General features: G+C 43.7%; 1 protein-coding gene across 4 annotated transcripts in view; it reads right to left on the minus strand.

Moving 5' to 3' along the window:
* SETBP1 (SET binding protein 1) overlaps window positions 1-14,976 on the minus strand; it is a 263,613-nt gene that overhangs the window by 66,674 nt on the left and 181,963 nt on the right. For all 4 annotated transcript variants that reach the window (XM_017819786.1, XM_017819785.1, XM_017819787.1 and 1 more), the window contains one exon: window positions 9,193-12,661. In XM_017819786.1, coding sequence (XP_017675275.1) covers window positions 9,193-12,661 — 3,469 coding nt within the window. The remainder of the gene's footprint in view (window positions 1-9,192; window positions 12,662-14,976) is intronic.

Consider the following 14,976-nt stretch of genomic DNA (forward strand, 5'->3'; position numbering starts at 1 on the left):
ACTGAGCTTTGTGGTACGTTGCTGATTCACATTCCGTGACACTGCTGAGCAAACTCTACCTTGATATCTGTACAACTCTGTTTTCAGTTCTATATAAGGCTCAGCTTGGGTCAGATTCTCTGAGGAGATATGCTGTTGTCATTCACAAGCAACTGTGCTAAGATAAGTGAGTTACTGATAGGTGTAACACAAATTGGCTGAGCTGTATTTTGCAACCCGGATCAACCAGACAAGCTCCTCACAGTTTGCTCCCAGTTTGTTTAAGCTGCCTGTGTGTGCTGCATAAGGCACCAGCAACGCTTTTGCTGCTGCTCCAGCATCACTCTGACGTCAGCACTTTGATTTGATTTTCTGTCACTGTTCTTGCAGATTAAATTTCAACTAGTGACCCACAGCTTGATAGCTCATTAGCAAATCCCTTTGAGCCATCTAGTCTTGCCCTTGCTTGACAGTTAACTCTGCATTGCACATACACTCGAAGCCTCCTGAAATCAGCTCTGTGCCATGTGAAAGCTTGATCAGGCTCAGTGCAGCTGCAAAAGCCTAGAGGAACCATGCCCAGGTGCATGTTTTCAAGGACAAATCACTGATGATTCCTATTATGAGTCCTAGGGTCTTTTTCAAGTCATTGAGATTGTGTAAAAACTCCTCCATGGACAGTCAAAGCTTTCCTTTCCCACTCCTCCCCTCAGCCCTTGTTCTGTAGGGGAATTATTCAGACTTCCTTCTTGGTAAGACCTTAAAACAGGACGTTCTTACTCCATTTGTTGTTCAACATCATTATTGCAATCATTCAGACTGCCTCTTTAAGTTTTCTCTTGCTGTGACACGTGAATATAAAAGTCCTGGAAGGCTGTGGAAACAGAGGAGGAGCCTCAGATCACGCTCTGGAGGTCACAGACCCCAACTCCCACTTTTACAGTTGAGTAGGACAGGACACAGGTTGCTCGGAGTGCATTATGGTCCCTCTCACTGACAGATATCTTGAGCTCAGCTCTTCCAGCTTTGAGTCTCATGGATCAGCAGGTTTACAGTGAGGATGCAGCCTCTGCTTTGTTTTACTTCCTCCATGCATCTGAACAGTCTTCTTGCCTTGCACATAAATTATCAGTGCCTTTGAGCAAGAAATTGTACTGTGTATAGCCCAGAGCTATAGCACACACTTTTCCCTCTAACTGTTCTTAAACTGCCACTTACACAAGTATCCAAGCTGCACACCATTGAAATCTTAATGGAATGACTTTCTCTAAGATGAGAAAATCTTAAAAATGCTGAATCAAGGCTGTTTTCAGCACTGGCAGGTTGAACACAGCCACAAGGACTCTGCTGTGCTCTCACTGAAGCCATGGACAGAACTTCCCAGCCCCACACTCTTTTTGCCTCAATAGATACTTCACTCCAGAAGCCAACCTCACCAATTTCAATGGAGAGATGCTTGATTTGTGCCAGGCTGAGATGAGAATACAGCCATGATTCTTTATTGCCTTTTAAAGCCAAGAGCCCAGCAGAGGCCAATTGTGTCTGATGTGAAGCTGCTGCACGCCCAACATGGAATCTGCACAACTTCATGAACCAGCAGTGGTCTGAATAAAAACTTCAAACAAGCCATTCTGGCATTGGCCAGAGAGAGCGAAGATAAATAGCTGGGAGACGCCAAGCTGCAAAGTAAGAACTGCCTGACTGTTGGACAGAGAGCAAAGTAAGAGGAAGAAATTAGGCAGAGTGTAGGGAGGCTTGTAACACTCCCTAAAAAGCAAAAGGGTCACAGCATTTAATTTGATTAATTCATCGCCAGTTCAAAAGACTTTGTACTGAGCCTCAGGCAGCGCAATAAACATACAATCATTAAGAGAGGAAATAAAAGTTTGGTCGGGTGATAAATAGTCCGGCTTCCTCTCCCACTCCAGCTTCCTTCATTTCTTCTCTCCTTGGTCAGTGCAAACACTGGAAGCAGCACAGTAAATCAAGAGGTAGCATTAAAAAAACAACAACAACAAAACTCACTGTATTTCAATTGCCTGAGCCAAAACACTTCCAAGGAAAGCATTGACTCACTTTCCCCATCATTTTGGTTATCCCTATTTCTTTAGCATATGCCTTGGAAAACCAGAAGGATGTTTATCCTAAAGGGGCCAGATAATGCTTTTGGAACTCATTTCAGTAGATTTGGTTTGCAGTCCTAAACATTCAGGGGCCCAAACAGCTGTTTTGATTAATGCAACTGTATTTACAAATAATGGTGTTATGCAAAGCTCCAACTGTAACTTTTATGGGCCAGATGGCACAAACACTTCACCCCGTAACTGCACAGTGCTTGTCCCTCACTACAGGACACAGGTGGAAGGAACAACTCCCTGCTAACACTGGGGCTGGAAAAGGTTTTTCAGCTGCTGGAAGCTATGCAGGGGCCTGGAGTGGCCCAGAAACCACAGCAGAGGCAGAGTTGGGGAAAGAGGGGGTGACTAATACTCTATACATCCTCAGTCAGTGAAGTTTGTATCTGGCTCTTCTCCCATCTGCTTCAAGCACTACCATGGCTCCTACCCTGCATTCACTGGGCACCAGTGAGTGTCAGAGCTCACTACAGCTCTCCGTGGCAGGAAACTGCTTTTATCTCCTTTACCCAGTCACACACTGAGGTTTACTGCAATTTAGACATTTTTCTGCAGAAACATGAGAAAACTGTAATATGGGATATGGGTCTCCAGATCCTAGACCCTGCATCAGTCTGTCTCTGAATTTGTGCACATGATGCCACATGAAACACAGGTCCTGTTGAGTGAAATGCCACTACTGAAGAAAGCCAGATGATTTATATGTGGGTTTCACTTGATATCTATTCAGCTTCATTCATCACCTGATGTTCACTTCTCCTCCCTTGTTTGAGTATTTAGAGCTGCATCCATGCAAGACCCAGCCAGTATGGATATTCATTTTATGTCTCTAAGCTAGTCAGATGAGAAAACGTTCATCACACATAATGTTCAGAGAATCACAGAATTATTAAGGCTGGTGAAGACCTTTAAGATCAAGTCCAATCATTCCCCCAGCACTGACAAGGCCTACAACTAAGTCACGTCTCCAAGCACCACATCTATAAATTTTTTGAACACTTCCAGGGACAATGAGTCCACCACTTCCCCAAGCAGCCTGTATTAATGCTTGACAACATTTTCAATGAAGAAATTTTCCTTAATATCCAATCTATACCTGCCCTGGAGCAAACTTGAAGCCATTTCCTCTTCTCTTATCTCTTGTTCCCAGGGAACAGAGCTCAATCTCACCTGGCTCCACCCTCCTGTCAGGGAATTGTAGAGAGCCAGAAGGTCCCCCCTGAGTCTCCTTTTCTCCAGGATGAGGCCCCCCAGCTTCTTCAGCTGCTTCTGCTGCTCCCACCTCCATTCCCTTCCCTTGACACACTCCAGCATCTCAGTGTCCTTCTTGTGATGAGGGACTCACAACAGTGGGTTGAGCAGTGTGGGACTACTGTTTCCTCTGCTATTGAAATAATGTGTTTACTGCAGAATAATGAACTAACTTTGTGATTCCAGACCTATGTAAAAAAATAAATTATTTGTGAAAAGTTATTAATTATATTAATTAATAATTATATTAGTTATACAAAATACCAGCAAAGTTTAATTAATAAGGCAATTGGGCAACCCTATTTGCCTACATCTTCCATATGCATCCAGAAGAACAAATATGCTCACCCACTACTGAAATACTGATCCTTTCTCAATGTAAAACTCTGACTGACCAAGGTCTCATGATAATAGTCCAGAACTGCATGTGCTGTTTCTTAAAAGAAACACCAAAAAAACCTCACACTCAATCCAGAAAAAAAAACCATGGTGGCTTTGCCAATTTTTCACCATATTTGTTTTTTCTTATAGAGAGTCCTCTTTTAAGTCACACTAAGGCTTCAACTTCTGAGAGAGGATGAACCAGAGATTTATTCAGTGTTATGTAGCAACGGCCCATTCCAGCAGGAAACTGAGCCATGGAGGGGAGTTTTGTCAGGGAAGAAATCTCTCCTGTATAAATGACACTCCTCAGCAGAGCTGGGCTATTTATACACGTGTTTGTACTGACATCAGATGAATACTCTTCATTCATTTGATTGTCACTTCTTCCCTTCAGTGCTCCTCCAACTCTCTCTTTTGGATGGTTTCATCACCCTATGCAGGGCTTTTTAACAGGAATAAGGACAATTTTAAGATAAAGATGTTGTAAAATGCCTTTCAAAGAATACAACATACATTTATTTGTCCATTTAGTATGTATGGCTCTCTTCTCCCTCAAAAGTCACAGGGCACACACTACTCATTGAGTGATGCCCACCCTCCATCTAAAGCTGATACTGATCCCTCCAAGGGTAAACCAGCACCGTACAAACCAGCTGAGGAGGAAAGGTTAAATCAGAAAAAATCAGCTTGTAGCACTGATGGACATGGAGGGGGGAAGGCATGCGGGGTGGGGGGGGGGGGAGCTTGTAGGTAAGTTAAGCATTAATTTGTAAAGCATGTTTGTCATGCAAACTATCCAGCATTCAGAGACTGATGGTTACTGCCTTCCTAATAGTTGCATATGATTAACTTAATTTTCCTGTGAATGTACTGTGGATGGTGTCTGTGCTGTATCTGATGAAACCAATGGATGACTTAGCTGATCTTTGAGCCATGATGCCCAGTATGCAAGCAAGGCAGTCTTTGCTTATATAATCATCATTTAAAAAAACCAAGAGGCATAAATACTGTGAGAACAAAGTAGCACAGACCTTGATTAGTCTCACTAGAAAGAAAAGCAGAAATGCAGTCCTGCATATAGTGACTCTTGACCTCTGCTTCACCTCCAGCTACATCCTGGTCCGCAGTGATTGTAACTAGGACATAATCTGACAGGTTACACATGCAAATTGCCATCTTATCTATGCACCTTAAAATGTTAAATGTGCTCTTCCTCATTATTTCACCCAAGGAAATAGGGAAGAGGTAACGAATCCCGCTTTTTTTTTTTTCCAAGGCATGAGCTATGGCATTGAGATTGCTCATCAGCAATGAAAGTCTCTTCTCTAGCACCACGTGTAAAGGTGAAACAAGCAGACAAACGACAAGGAGATGTGGAGTTTGCCATAAGGACCTCTTTAATAAAATCAAAGCTCTAATCTCTGTCTCCCCAGCCCAGCTGTGGCACCAATCTGTGACCTCTCCCTGGGTCCCTCACCTGGAGCTTTAGTAACTCATGGAATGCAGATGAAAGGCTCAGCCATCCATCTGTGCATAGTGCCTCGGGTCACAGAGTGCTAGAGGGACTCTAAAAACATTTTGTAAATGCATGAGATGTACCTCTGGTTGTGGGGAGTGGAAGGAGGGAGTCAACTGAGCCAATCCTTGGTGCACACAACTTGAAAGTTCAGTTTAGGAGGTGCCCAAGTGACATCACGACTGTGGCAAGGCAGAATCTGAAACACTTTCTGTTGTATCCTTGCCTGTAGGCCAGGCTAATGCCACTGGAATAGTCTTCAGCTAAACAGAAAAGCTCTTTAATCAGTTTTGATTAATTTGTCTTTCTAAACGCAGGAGAGGTGGATGAGCAAGAACAAGAAATTTGGCAAAACCAGCAATTTCAGAAAAAGACAGCAGGATGTAACAGGTCTTGGGGAATGGGTGGAAAGGAAGGTGAGAAGAGTTATTAATTAGTACTTATAGAAAGGACTCCAGTTTCTCCAGAACAATAGTGGAGAAACAGGCAGTGCACTGCCTATGCATTGACATGGTGTGTTTAACCCCAAGAGGTTCCAAGAGATGGAAACTGAGTCAAAGTTCACAAGGTCTCCCCTAATGAATGCCCAGTGATAGTCCAAGCAGGTGCAGGACAGGGAGTGGACTTTTGGTCTGACCAACCAAGATGACTGGTGGCACTCTTCAATGTGACACTTCACTCTTGGCACAGATTTCTACATCGAATCACAGAATCATGGAATTGTTTGGTTGGAAGGGACCTTTAAGAGTCATCTAATTCCAACCCTCCTGCATTGAGCAGGGACACCTTCCACCAGACCAGGTTACTCAAACCCCAATCCAGCCTGGCCTTGAAAACTTCCAGGGATGGGCCATCCATAATTTCTCTCCGGGCAATCTGTGCCAGGCACATTTCTTGTGCCAGGACGGCAATCTACTTCTCCAAAAAGTAAGAGGGACAACTTTCCCCTCACATCCCATATCTTTCTAGACAGAAAATTGTACATAGGCTTTAAGGCTGTACTACAGCACTGTTTTCTGCCATATACAAGACCACTACATATCACCAGGGAACACCAAATTTCTCAGAGATGGCTAAGTGCTGTTACAACACAGATAAAAATACAAAAATAACAGCATACAGTGTTTGTACCTGCATCTGCACACTACACTGAAACAAACCACAATGCCCAAACACCAAAGAACACTAAATGGTTCTCTCATCCCTCTTATCACAGATATATCTACTGACTGTGGATAGGTTTTGCTCCATATTTCATCTCCAGCAACAAGCAATGAAGTTGCAAATGGCATTACTGAGCATACCAAGATGCCCGTGCAGTAAAGATAACACTGAAATTGTGATATAAATCTATTTTCAGTTTTCATCTGAATATTCAGGATGTCTCCTCTTATCTCTGTTATATATTATTTTTACGCAGTGAAAGATGACAAACACAAAAAGGAAAGAGCAATCAGGAAGTCACCTCCTGGGACAGACATATGTGTTCTCACAAGGCTTTTTTTTTCTTTTACCTTTTATTTTTCTGATTAGTCAATCACTTTTTAACCACCTCAGGGAAACGCAAGGTGAATTAGGAGAAAGAAGGTCAAGGTTATCACGGAAAAGTGTAATCCCCTCTCTGTGGGAACTGGTTAATAGTTATGGCTAGACTCAAGTGCGGACCTCTGTTGGGAATCCCAGTGAAGGTCAAAGGCAGAGAGGAAATAAAGCTGCACTGAGATCTTAGGCACTTAGAAGCAGACAGATGTTCATAGGCTTTAATGAGCAGCCTTGGCTCCAGGCCTTTCTTGGCAGAGCTGTTTAGTTTTAGTACTTTTCCTTGTAGTACAAGGTAAGGCTCTGGTTATCTGGCTCTGCTTAGCTAACTGCTGATGATTTTTCCATCTAAGTAATGGGATGACAATGAAGAAACAAATTAATAATCTGAGACTTGATGGATTGGGTCATGGGGAATGATGTGCAGCTGTAATCATGAAAAGGAAAAAATAAAGAAAAACAATAATTTTAGTTTAAATGTGGACCAGTTTAAAAAGTTTAAACAGCAAATCTAATTGAGCTCCTACTGCAAGATTTACCCATCCTTTTTACAATTCTATCATCACGGGGAACAAACTGAAGGAAAATAACATGAAATGGACTTTTTCTTTACTAATTCTATTTTCAAGTCAGCCTGCTGGGGGGTCATGCCTCTACTTTGGTAACTCATTTAAGTTCAACAGTGCTGAGAATTTTGACAGAGAATTTTCTATGACTAAGTAAAATACATTCAATTGGAAAGTACAGGTTTAGCAAGCATCTTCTGCTCAAAAAGCAAAAAGGCTATAGATCCAACTGTTATCAGACTGTGAAAACTGTGAACTTCCATTAAAAAAAATTAAGAAACAGACATGTTAAACATCTTGAAGACTTTTAATCCTCTCTGCTAGGACACAATGCAATTGTGCATTGTCCTTAATGAAACAGCCACTGCAGCACTTGGTGGAGAATACTTTTGTTCTTTGTCAGGCACGTAGAAACTCTGATGCTCAGAAACTGACTTCAGTCTCTTTTCCAGTATTTTTAGATGTGTCATTTTTGGGTGTCTCAACTGATCTAATATAATACGATATTATGAATGAAAATGTTTTCATGGTGTGATCTCTCATTTCAGACTGCTTTTCACTATTACAGTCCAGATCCTGGTCTCAGTGAAAGAAATGGATATATCTAGGTGGCTTAAGCACGAGCAGTCGCTGGAACTTGATCAGTTACAAGTCAATAAAAAACTTTAGAGCCTTACATTGGCAGGTTATACAAATTCTCTGCTCCCTGTGCTCTCAGTTGATTCTCTTTTCATTTTGAAGGCTATGAACTACTTTTCTTTGAAGCTCTTTTTTAGCACTTCAGAATCTCATCCACCACTGATTGGTTCAGTAAAGCTCGCCCTTTTCCAGAACCAAGTGTGAAATCTGCTTTGTGATAAATATCTGATGGTGCAGGAGCACTGGGCTGGCTCCCAAGCTAAATTCATTTATACTGTAGCAAAACACCTGCCTCTGTGTCATCACAAAAGCAGCTCCCCATTGTAAAGTACAATTCAGTCTCTCAGACAAGATTCAGATTCCCTTTTTTCCCCCTCTGCAGGAGAGGAACAGATGTCCTTGCAGCCAAAAGCAGCTTCCTCCCTCTTCATCTGCCCAGCTTATATTTCCAAGTCATGAGACCTAAAACTCTTCAGAGTCAATTGGTGAGGGTTTATTGTTTCCATAACACCAGTCCCTTCCCACAGCCACTCAATGCTCACATAATTACTTTACATGACACCTGCTGACTGGATGTGACAGATTTACACTAGGATTGTACCCAGATCTCCATGTATTCAGCCCAGCCATCAGCATGATGGGTTCCTCTGGATCAGTAGTACACTACACCTGTCATGGGAGAGCTTCACAACTTCCCACGTGTCTGGTCTGTCCTATCAACAAATGGGTTTTGATCATTTGAGAGGCCAGAGCTGAGACTGTTTGCTCTTCTCCCAAAGGCTGGACAGCAACTACCACATGGTGTCTAATGTGGTAGACATTAGACACCAATCAGAGAAATGTCTACCTTGCCAACAGGTGCCTACCTTGCCAATTGTTGTTGCAGAATGCAATGGTGAGACTTTTGGAGGAAGCACAACAAGCTATGAGAGACAGCTGAAGGCAGGACAAATATTTATCAAACTGCTGTGTAACATCTCAAAGAGTTTTAAATTTTTGGGCTTGAGGTGTGGCCAACTTCCCTGTTGACGTCCCCAAGGTTTGGACGAAGAATAGCAGTCAGTTACAAAAACCCAGAGAAGTTATTGACTCATAAATATATTTGCTGTAAATGACGAGTTCCTCTTCATTCAGCACAGAAATTTACATGCAGTAAGGTAAAACAGAATAAAGCAGAGCTTACCTGAAGAGGCTGAAGAATCGTAAGTACTTCTGTCCTTCTTATTTGTCCTGAAGGGCTGAATGTCCTTTTCCCTGTAAGTTCCAAACCCTTCAAAGCTTCTTCTTTTATTCCCACTTGCATCATTGTCCCGCTTCTCACTTGAGGAATTCATTTCACCAAACATGTCCAGGGACTCTGACCTTCCATTACTCTCAGTATTACCAGAGTATCTCTTTGTGCAAGAGTCAATGGGATCACTGCTTGAGTCGTTTTTATCTTTACTCTGTGACCACTGCTGGGTATCAGAAAGTGATAATGTAGACAGTGTATCCACTTCAAAGTTACTCTTTGAGCCTTTGTGCCCGGTTTCACAATGCTGGTGCTTCTGCTTCTCCTTATGCTTGCTTTTCTCGTTGAGCAAGGAGAGGTCTTTGTCTGAGCCACTCAGCCTTTCATTCATGGCATGGCTGGAGAAGCCAGTGGACTTGCTGGCGAAGAGACCACTCAGATCTTCATGTGTCCCCAGTATCCGCTCATCCTTATGCTTGTGCTTATGTTTGTGTTTCCTTTTGTGAAGTCGGCCACTTGAAAGGCTCGTCCCTCCAACCTTTGGAGGAGCTAAAGGGGACTGCATGTCTCCAAGGCCCATTCCCACAGGGGTTTGTAGGTGCACTCCGTGTTTCGCTTTGTGTTTGGCAGTGGTGGACATCTTCATATGAGAGCTTGCATGGAACTGGGGTGGGGGCACGGTAGGTCTCATAAATGGGGAAGCCGCTCCGAGCGTGTGAGACAGGTACAAAGGAGCTGGGTACTGACCGTAGTAACCAAGATTCATCATAGGCATTGATGTGTAAGGCATTCCATAGGGTGCATAGTAACTCCCACTGGGAATAGGGTAACCGAACCCTTGTAAAAAAGGCACCTTTGTCATGGTGTCATTGGTTTTGGCAGGTCTACCACGCTTCTTCTTAGACTTCATGTCAGAGGTCCTGCGAAGATAGAGCAATGGGTCATACTGGATATATGGCACAGGGTAGTAGTGATCAAAATTAATCCTGAAGATGCTGGGATATGGATTTTCATGATAAAATGTATAGCTTCTATGGGAAATCCTGAACACTTGGAACTTATTGATGAGTTCCTCAAGGTCTGCCAGAAACTGGAGGTCATCTCTGTTCTGCAGGCTTTTCCTTTTCCTCTTGTGCTTTGGCTTTTTAATACTCTCATGAGAGAGAAAGTTATCCACAATGAGATGCTTCTGCCGGTGACCATGCCTGTTCTTTGTGCTGGTGTCAGATGGGATAGCCTCTGGATTGTCCAGGGTGCAGAAATCAAAGGAGTATCTCCGGCGGGACTCTGAGCTTTTCTCGGCCTGGTCAGAGGTGCTGTTGTTGTCTGTACCTATCCCACTGTCGCTCGGGATGGTTTCCTCGCTGTGAGACTCGCTCACTGGCGACAGCGTGACTTCTTTCAGAGAACCTATTTCACAGAGGTGGGAAGGTGAATTAGCCATTAGCCTGGGTGGAGACAGCTTCCAAGTTCCACTGTGCATTCCTTTCTGGGTTTTTGTAGGAAGAGCACTGATAGGTTGAAGATTTGGCATAGTTTTTAACTCTGAAAAATTTGTTTCAGTGCTTGCAGGGCTAAGGTTGCCGTTAGTCCCCACTACCTGTGTCGAAAGCGGATGAATAGCTGCTGGTGACGATGCCACAAGTGACTGCAGGTTGGAAGGCACTGCTGGGTTTTCTGGCTGGCTGGAAACAGGCCTTGAGTGCTTGATGGCTGTCTTAGGTTCTTCTGGCTGAGTCTGCAGCTCTGCCCTTGGCTTTCTGCCTCGTTTTTTACCAATGTAGATAGTCCCCCTCTTGCTAACATTGATCTGCTTCCCTAGTCTGGCATCAATGGTGGTTGGCCCAGCACTAGATGGTGGCTGGACTTTTGCTTTCAGAGCTATGCTGCTGGAGCAGGAGGACAAGATCTGATTGAGAATATTCTTCCTCTTAAGAGTTTTCATTTTATTAATGGTCTTGATGGTCTTCTTATCCAAGACTCCAAGCTTCCCGACCTTTTTGTGAAACTTAAGTTCACTGATGGACTTGTCCTCTCCTGGGACCATCTGGGCCAACTTGGCCAGATTCCTTCTCCTCTTCCTTTTCTTTGTTCCTGGAAATTCACGATTGATTGGACTCACTGGGCTGGTGGAGGTTCCCTCGTGAATGGTCTCAACAGTGAGCAAAGGCTGTTTCTTTGGTCGTCCTCTTTTTTTCTTGACAGGCGTGATCACAGTAAGACTGTCTGTATTGGTGTACAGAGGGCTGGATGGTGTGATGGGATAGGCTGAGGGAGGCTCCACCATCAGCTTCTCAGATGTTGTCATGGAGGCCTCCCGAAGGATAGATTTAGGTTTGCTGCAGGTCCATCGCCGCTTAGCTGCGTGTTTGGGGTGCTGGACTTCAGATAATTTGCCAGCTGTGGAAAGGTCGGTGGGCAGGAGAGTGGATGTCACTGCTAGAGGTTTTCTGACTCTGGCGGCACTGTTGGGGGAAGCTTTGTCAGTGAACACACTGCTGTCAATAGATACTAATGGGGACTCGTTTTCTATCACTTTCCCCGGCTTTGAGGCTCGAAGATCTTTTTTACTCGCCTCTGATTGAGAGCTAGTCCTGTTTGCTATTTCACTGCTCATAGTAAGTACAGAAGGCAGACTTTTCTCCTGGATAGTTTTCTCTATAGAAGATTTTATGGATTGCCTTTTTTTCCTTTTGTGGCCAGATGCATCTGTCGTCGGAGACTTTATTGGGATAGTAATTCGTACATGACTGGTGTCACTTTCACAACTGCTAGCAGAAATGGGATTCTGCTTTGAGGGTGATGTATCCAACAAGCTGTCCATCGAGTAAGACTCCTTTTTCCCTTCCATGCTGTCATGGGATTTGCTGTCAAATGCTTTCTGGGCACTCTTCACCCACTCCATGTCCGTGGTATGGATGGTCTGACTTATCAAGTCCTTTTTGTTGGACTTCTTCTTCGTACTTCCAGCGGGCTGGTCAGGGGCCTCCAGCTGCACACCTCCCTCTGGATCCCCAAGAGGCAAAAGCCCACTGCAGTCGGAGGCACTGCTCGGCTGGGCGGCCACGCTGATGCCGCTGGGTGACGGGACTGCACTGCAAATACCAAGCTCTTTACTACTGACTGACAGCTGCCCCCACGTGCTGCTGCTGCTGCAGGACTTTTTGGCCTGGGATTTGCTGAAGGGAACTCCTGGCTCCAGAGCAGAGACCTTGGTGGCACTAACTGCTTCCCTGCTGGGTTCTGTGTTGATGAAACAACTTTGAGAAGCGGATCCGGTATCGGGGCTCGCTGACCAGTCAAGATGGTGCTGGTTGCTACTTTTTTGCTGGTGCTTTGATTTTAAGGTGTCACTGGTGAAGTCTTGTTGAAGGCCCGAATCATAGTGCAGAGCAGAATGTTTCTGTGGCCTGTCATAAACCTGGAAGGTAGCAGAAAGGAAATAGGAAAAAAAAATTAGTTTATCAGTCTATTCATAACCCCTGGTTGCAGCTCTTTATTTGTGCAGTGAATGACAACTCTTCTTAACCAATGTCCTTGTAAGAGTTAGGAACTTTTATAAAGTGTTCTTATACTTGAGCCAAATTTGCATTTAGATTCATGCACAGTAAACAAGTTTTTTTTGGTTTCTCCACTCTAAAAGCAGTGGAAATATTTCTATAAATACAAAATTGCCTAGGAAACATTTCTATTGATTTTTAATTTGAAACATAAGTAAAATATTCCCTTTCAATGGATGAATGGTGCAACTCAACCTCCTGGCGAGAATTCTCTTTTCCTTAAAAATAATCCCTCACAGAACTTGAGGCTTAACAACAGCAATTAAGCTCATTATTGTAAACAAGAAAACTGAAAAAATTATCTTAGAAGTTGTAATAAACAAGAGGAAAACCCATGGATCCACTTCCCTATGAAGACCGATTCCTCAAAGATTTATTTGAATTTCCATATAGAAACCATCCCCACAAACTTGGTGCTTAACATCATATGCATAGCGTCAAGTGTGTGAGGCCCACTTGGCAGGTTCAAGATTTGCATTACTTCTTTTCCATTTTAATAATCTGCTATTTGCAATGTTGGTGAGAGATATTTTCAATGTGATTTCTAAACTGACAGGAGCTCTTCAACCCGCAGAGGTTACAGCAAGGGCAGAATTAAGCTGAAGGTTCTTACAGAGCAAAAGAAAGTCCACTTTTTTTTCTTGGTGGGCCTCCTTCAGCTAAAGAAATTCTGTTTACTACAGCTGTAACTTTTTGATAAGTCTTTTAAAAGCAAAAAAAAAAAATAAAAAATTATTTTCTTTAATTGACTCGTTTTCTCATGTTACATTTAGGAGCTTTTATTTTGCAAAGCTCTGGGTCAAACTGTACAAGTGACTTTGTACACCTAGTGCTGTACAGAACTGGGTGTACCAAGTACTGACACTGTTCTTAATGTCAAATAAATGATGGGAGACTTAAAATAAATGTGTAGCCAAGGAAAGAATGATAAAAAACAACTGCTAAGTGTCTCATGCTCCTGCAAACACCCTCTTACAAGTAAGTTTCTATCAGTAGCCTTTTGTTAGAGCCCTCTTTGGGATGTTTGCAGCAGAAATTTTGGGACAAGGAAGCAGAAGAGCATAAGAGGGCTTTGAGCTGGGAAATGAGGTGTCCCTACTTCTGAGCAACTTCAGAGAGATTTGAAAAGGACTAAACACCCCCAAGCCCACAGTGCTTTATGTAGTGACCACTAAACATACATGTTATTGACAAAATGACGTTGAGCTATCTCTCATGTGCATATAAAAATGGACATGTGGCTTTCCTGGAACAGGCAATAACGACGAAGCTGTTCTGGTCCATTGTCTGAGAAGCAATCAGGGACTCTTAAATCCTGCAGATAGTTCAGCTGTCATGCACATGGACCAGCCATGCTCAGGGAAAACAGAGATTTCCAGGAATTGTGGAGTGAGAAAACGAAAGCATGCAGCTGCGGTGGAGCTGCAGATGTCGCGGGCAAGCGACACCCAGTTTCCTCAGCCTGAGAGAAGAGCCGAAAGCATAAACAGCCCTTGGGGAGTGAATCAGTTCCTCCTCCTCCTCCTCCTCCTTGCAGTGGCCCTCCCATGCATGAGCCAAGCAGCACGCAGTGGCCACGACGGAGGCTGATGCCCTCCCCTGGAAAAGGGAGCCCACCCAAACCCACATCTTGAGATGAGGCCAGGGAGGGGTGGAAAGGAAACCAGCAGCCCCAGCACTGGAGTTTTGTAGCTTGTTTTTATTTTGATTATTTTAAACTGATCCCAAAGCTCCTGAGATCTGCCATTTGGGGCTTCTCCTGCCCCCTAGCCACTAGGCTACGTGTCCTGTCAGCTGGGCACAAGGAGGGTGTAGGACATGGCCACCCCCTGGTGAGGTCCCAGGGAGCTGGAAGTGGTTGCCTTCCATTCCAGCCTCATATAAAAAATCATCTTCCTGAGGTACCCTGATTTTTAATGTCAAAAAGCCCTGGAAATTCTGGGCTGAGGGCTCTCACGGGCCCCAGGACCCACACTAAGGCAAGACCAGGCTGTTTCCGAACAGATCCCAGCCTGATGGCTGCAGTCAAAGCATCTCCTTACACCCACATTATTTCCCAGATGCTGAGCCATGAAATTAAATGACCTGAAAAATTTCATTTGGAAGAGGAAAAAAAAAAACAACAAAACCAAAAAGATAAGAAAGAGGGTTACAGCAGTGAGAAAAAACATGACAT

The sequence above is a fragment of the Lepidothrix coronata genome, unplaced genomic scaffold (assembly GCF_001604755.1).
Source record: "Lepidothrix coronata isolate B3197 unplaced genomic scaffold, Lepidothrix_coronata-1.0 Scaffold77, whole genome shotgun sequence".
NCBI lineage: Eukaryota > Metazoa > Chordata > Aves > Passeriformes > Pipridae > Lepidothrix > Lepidothrix coronata.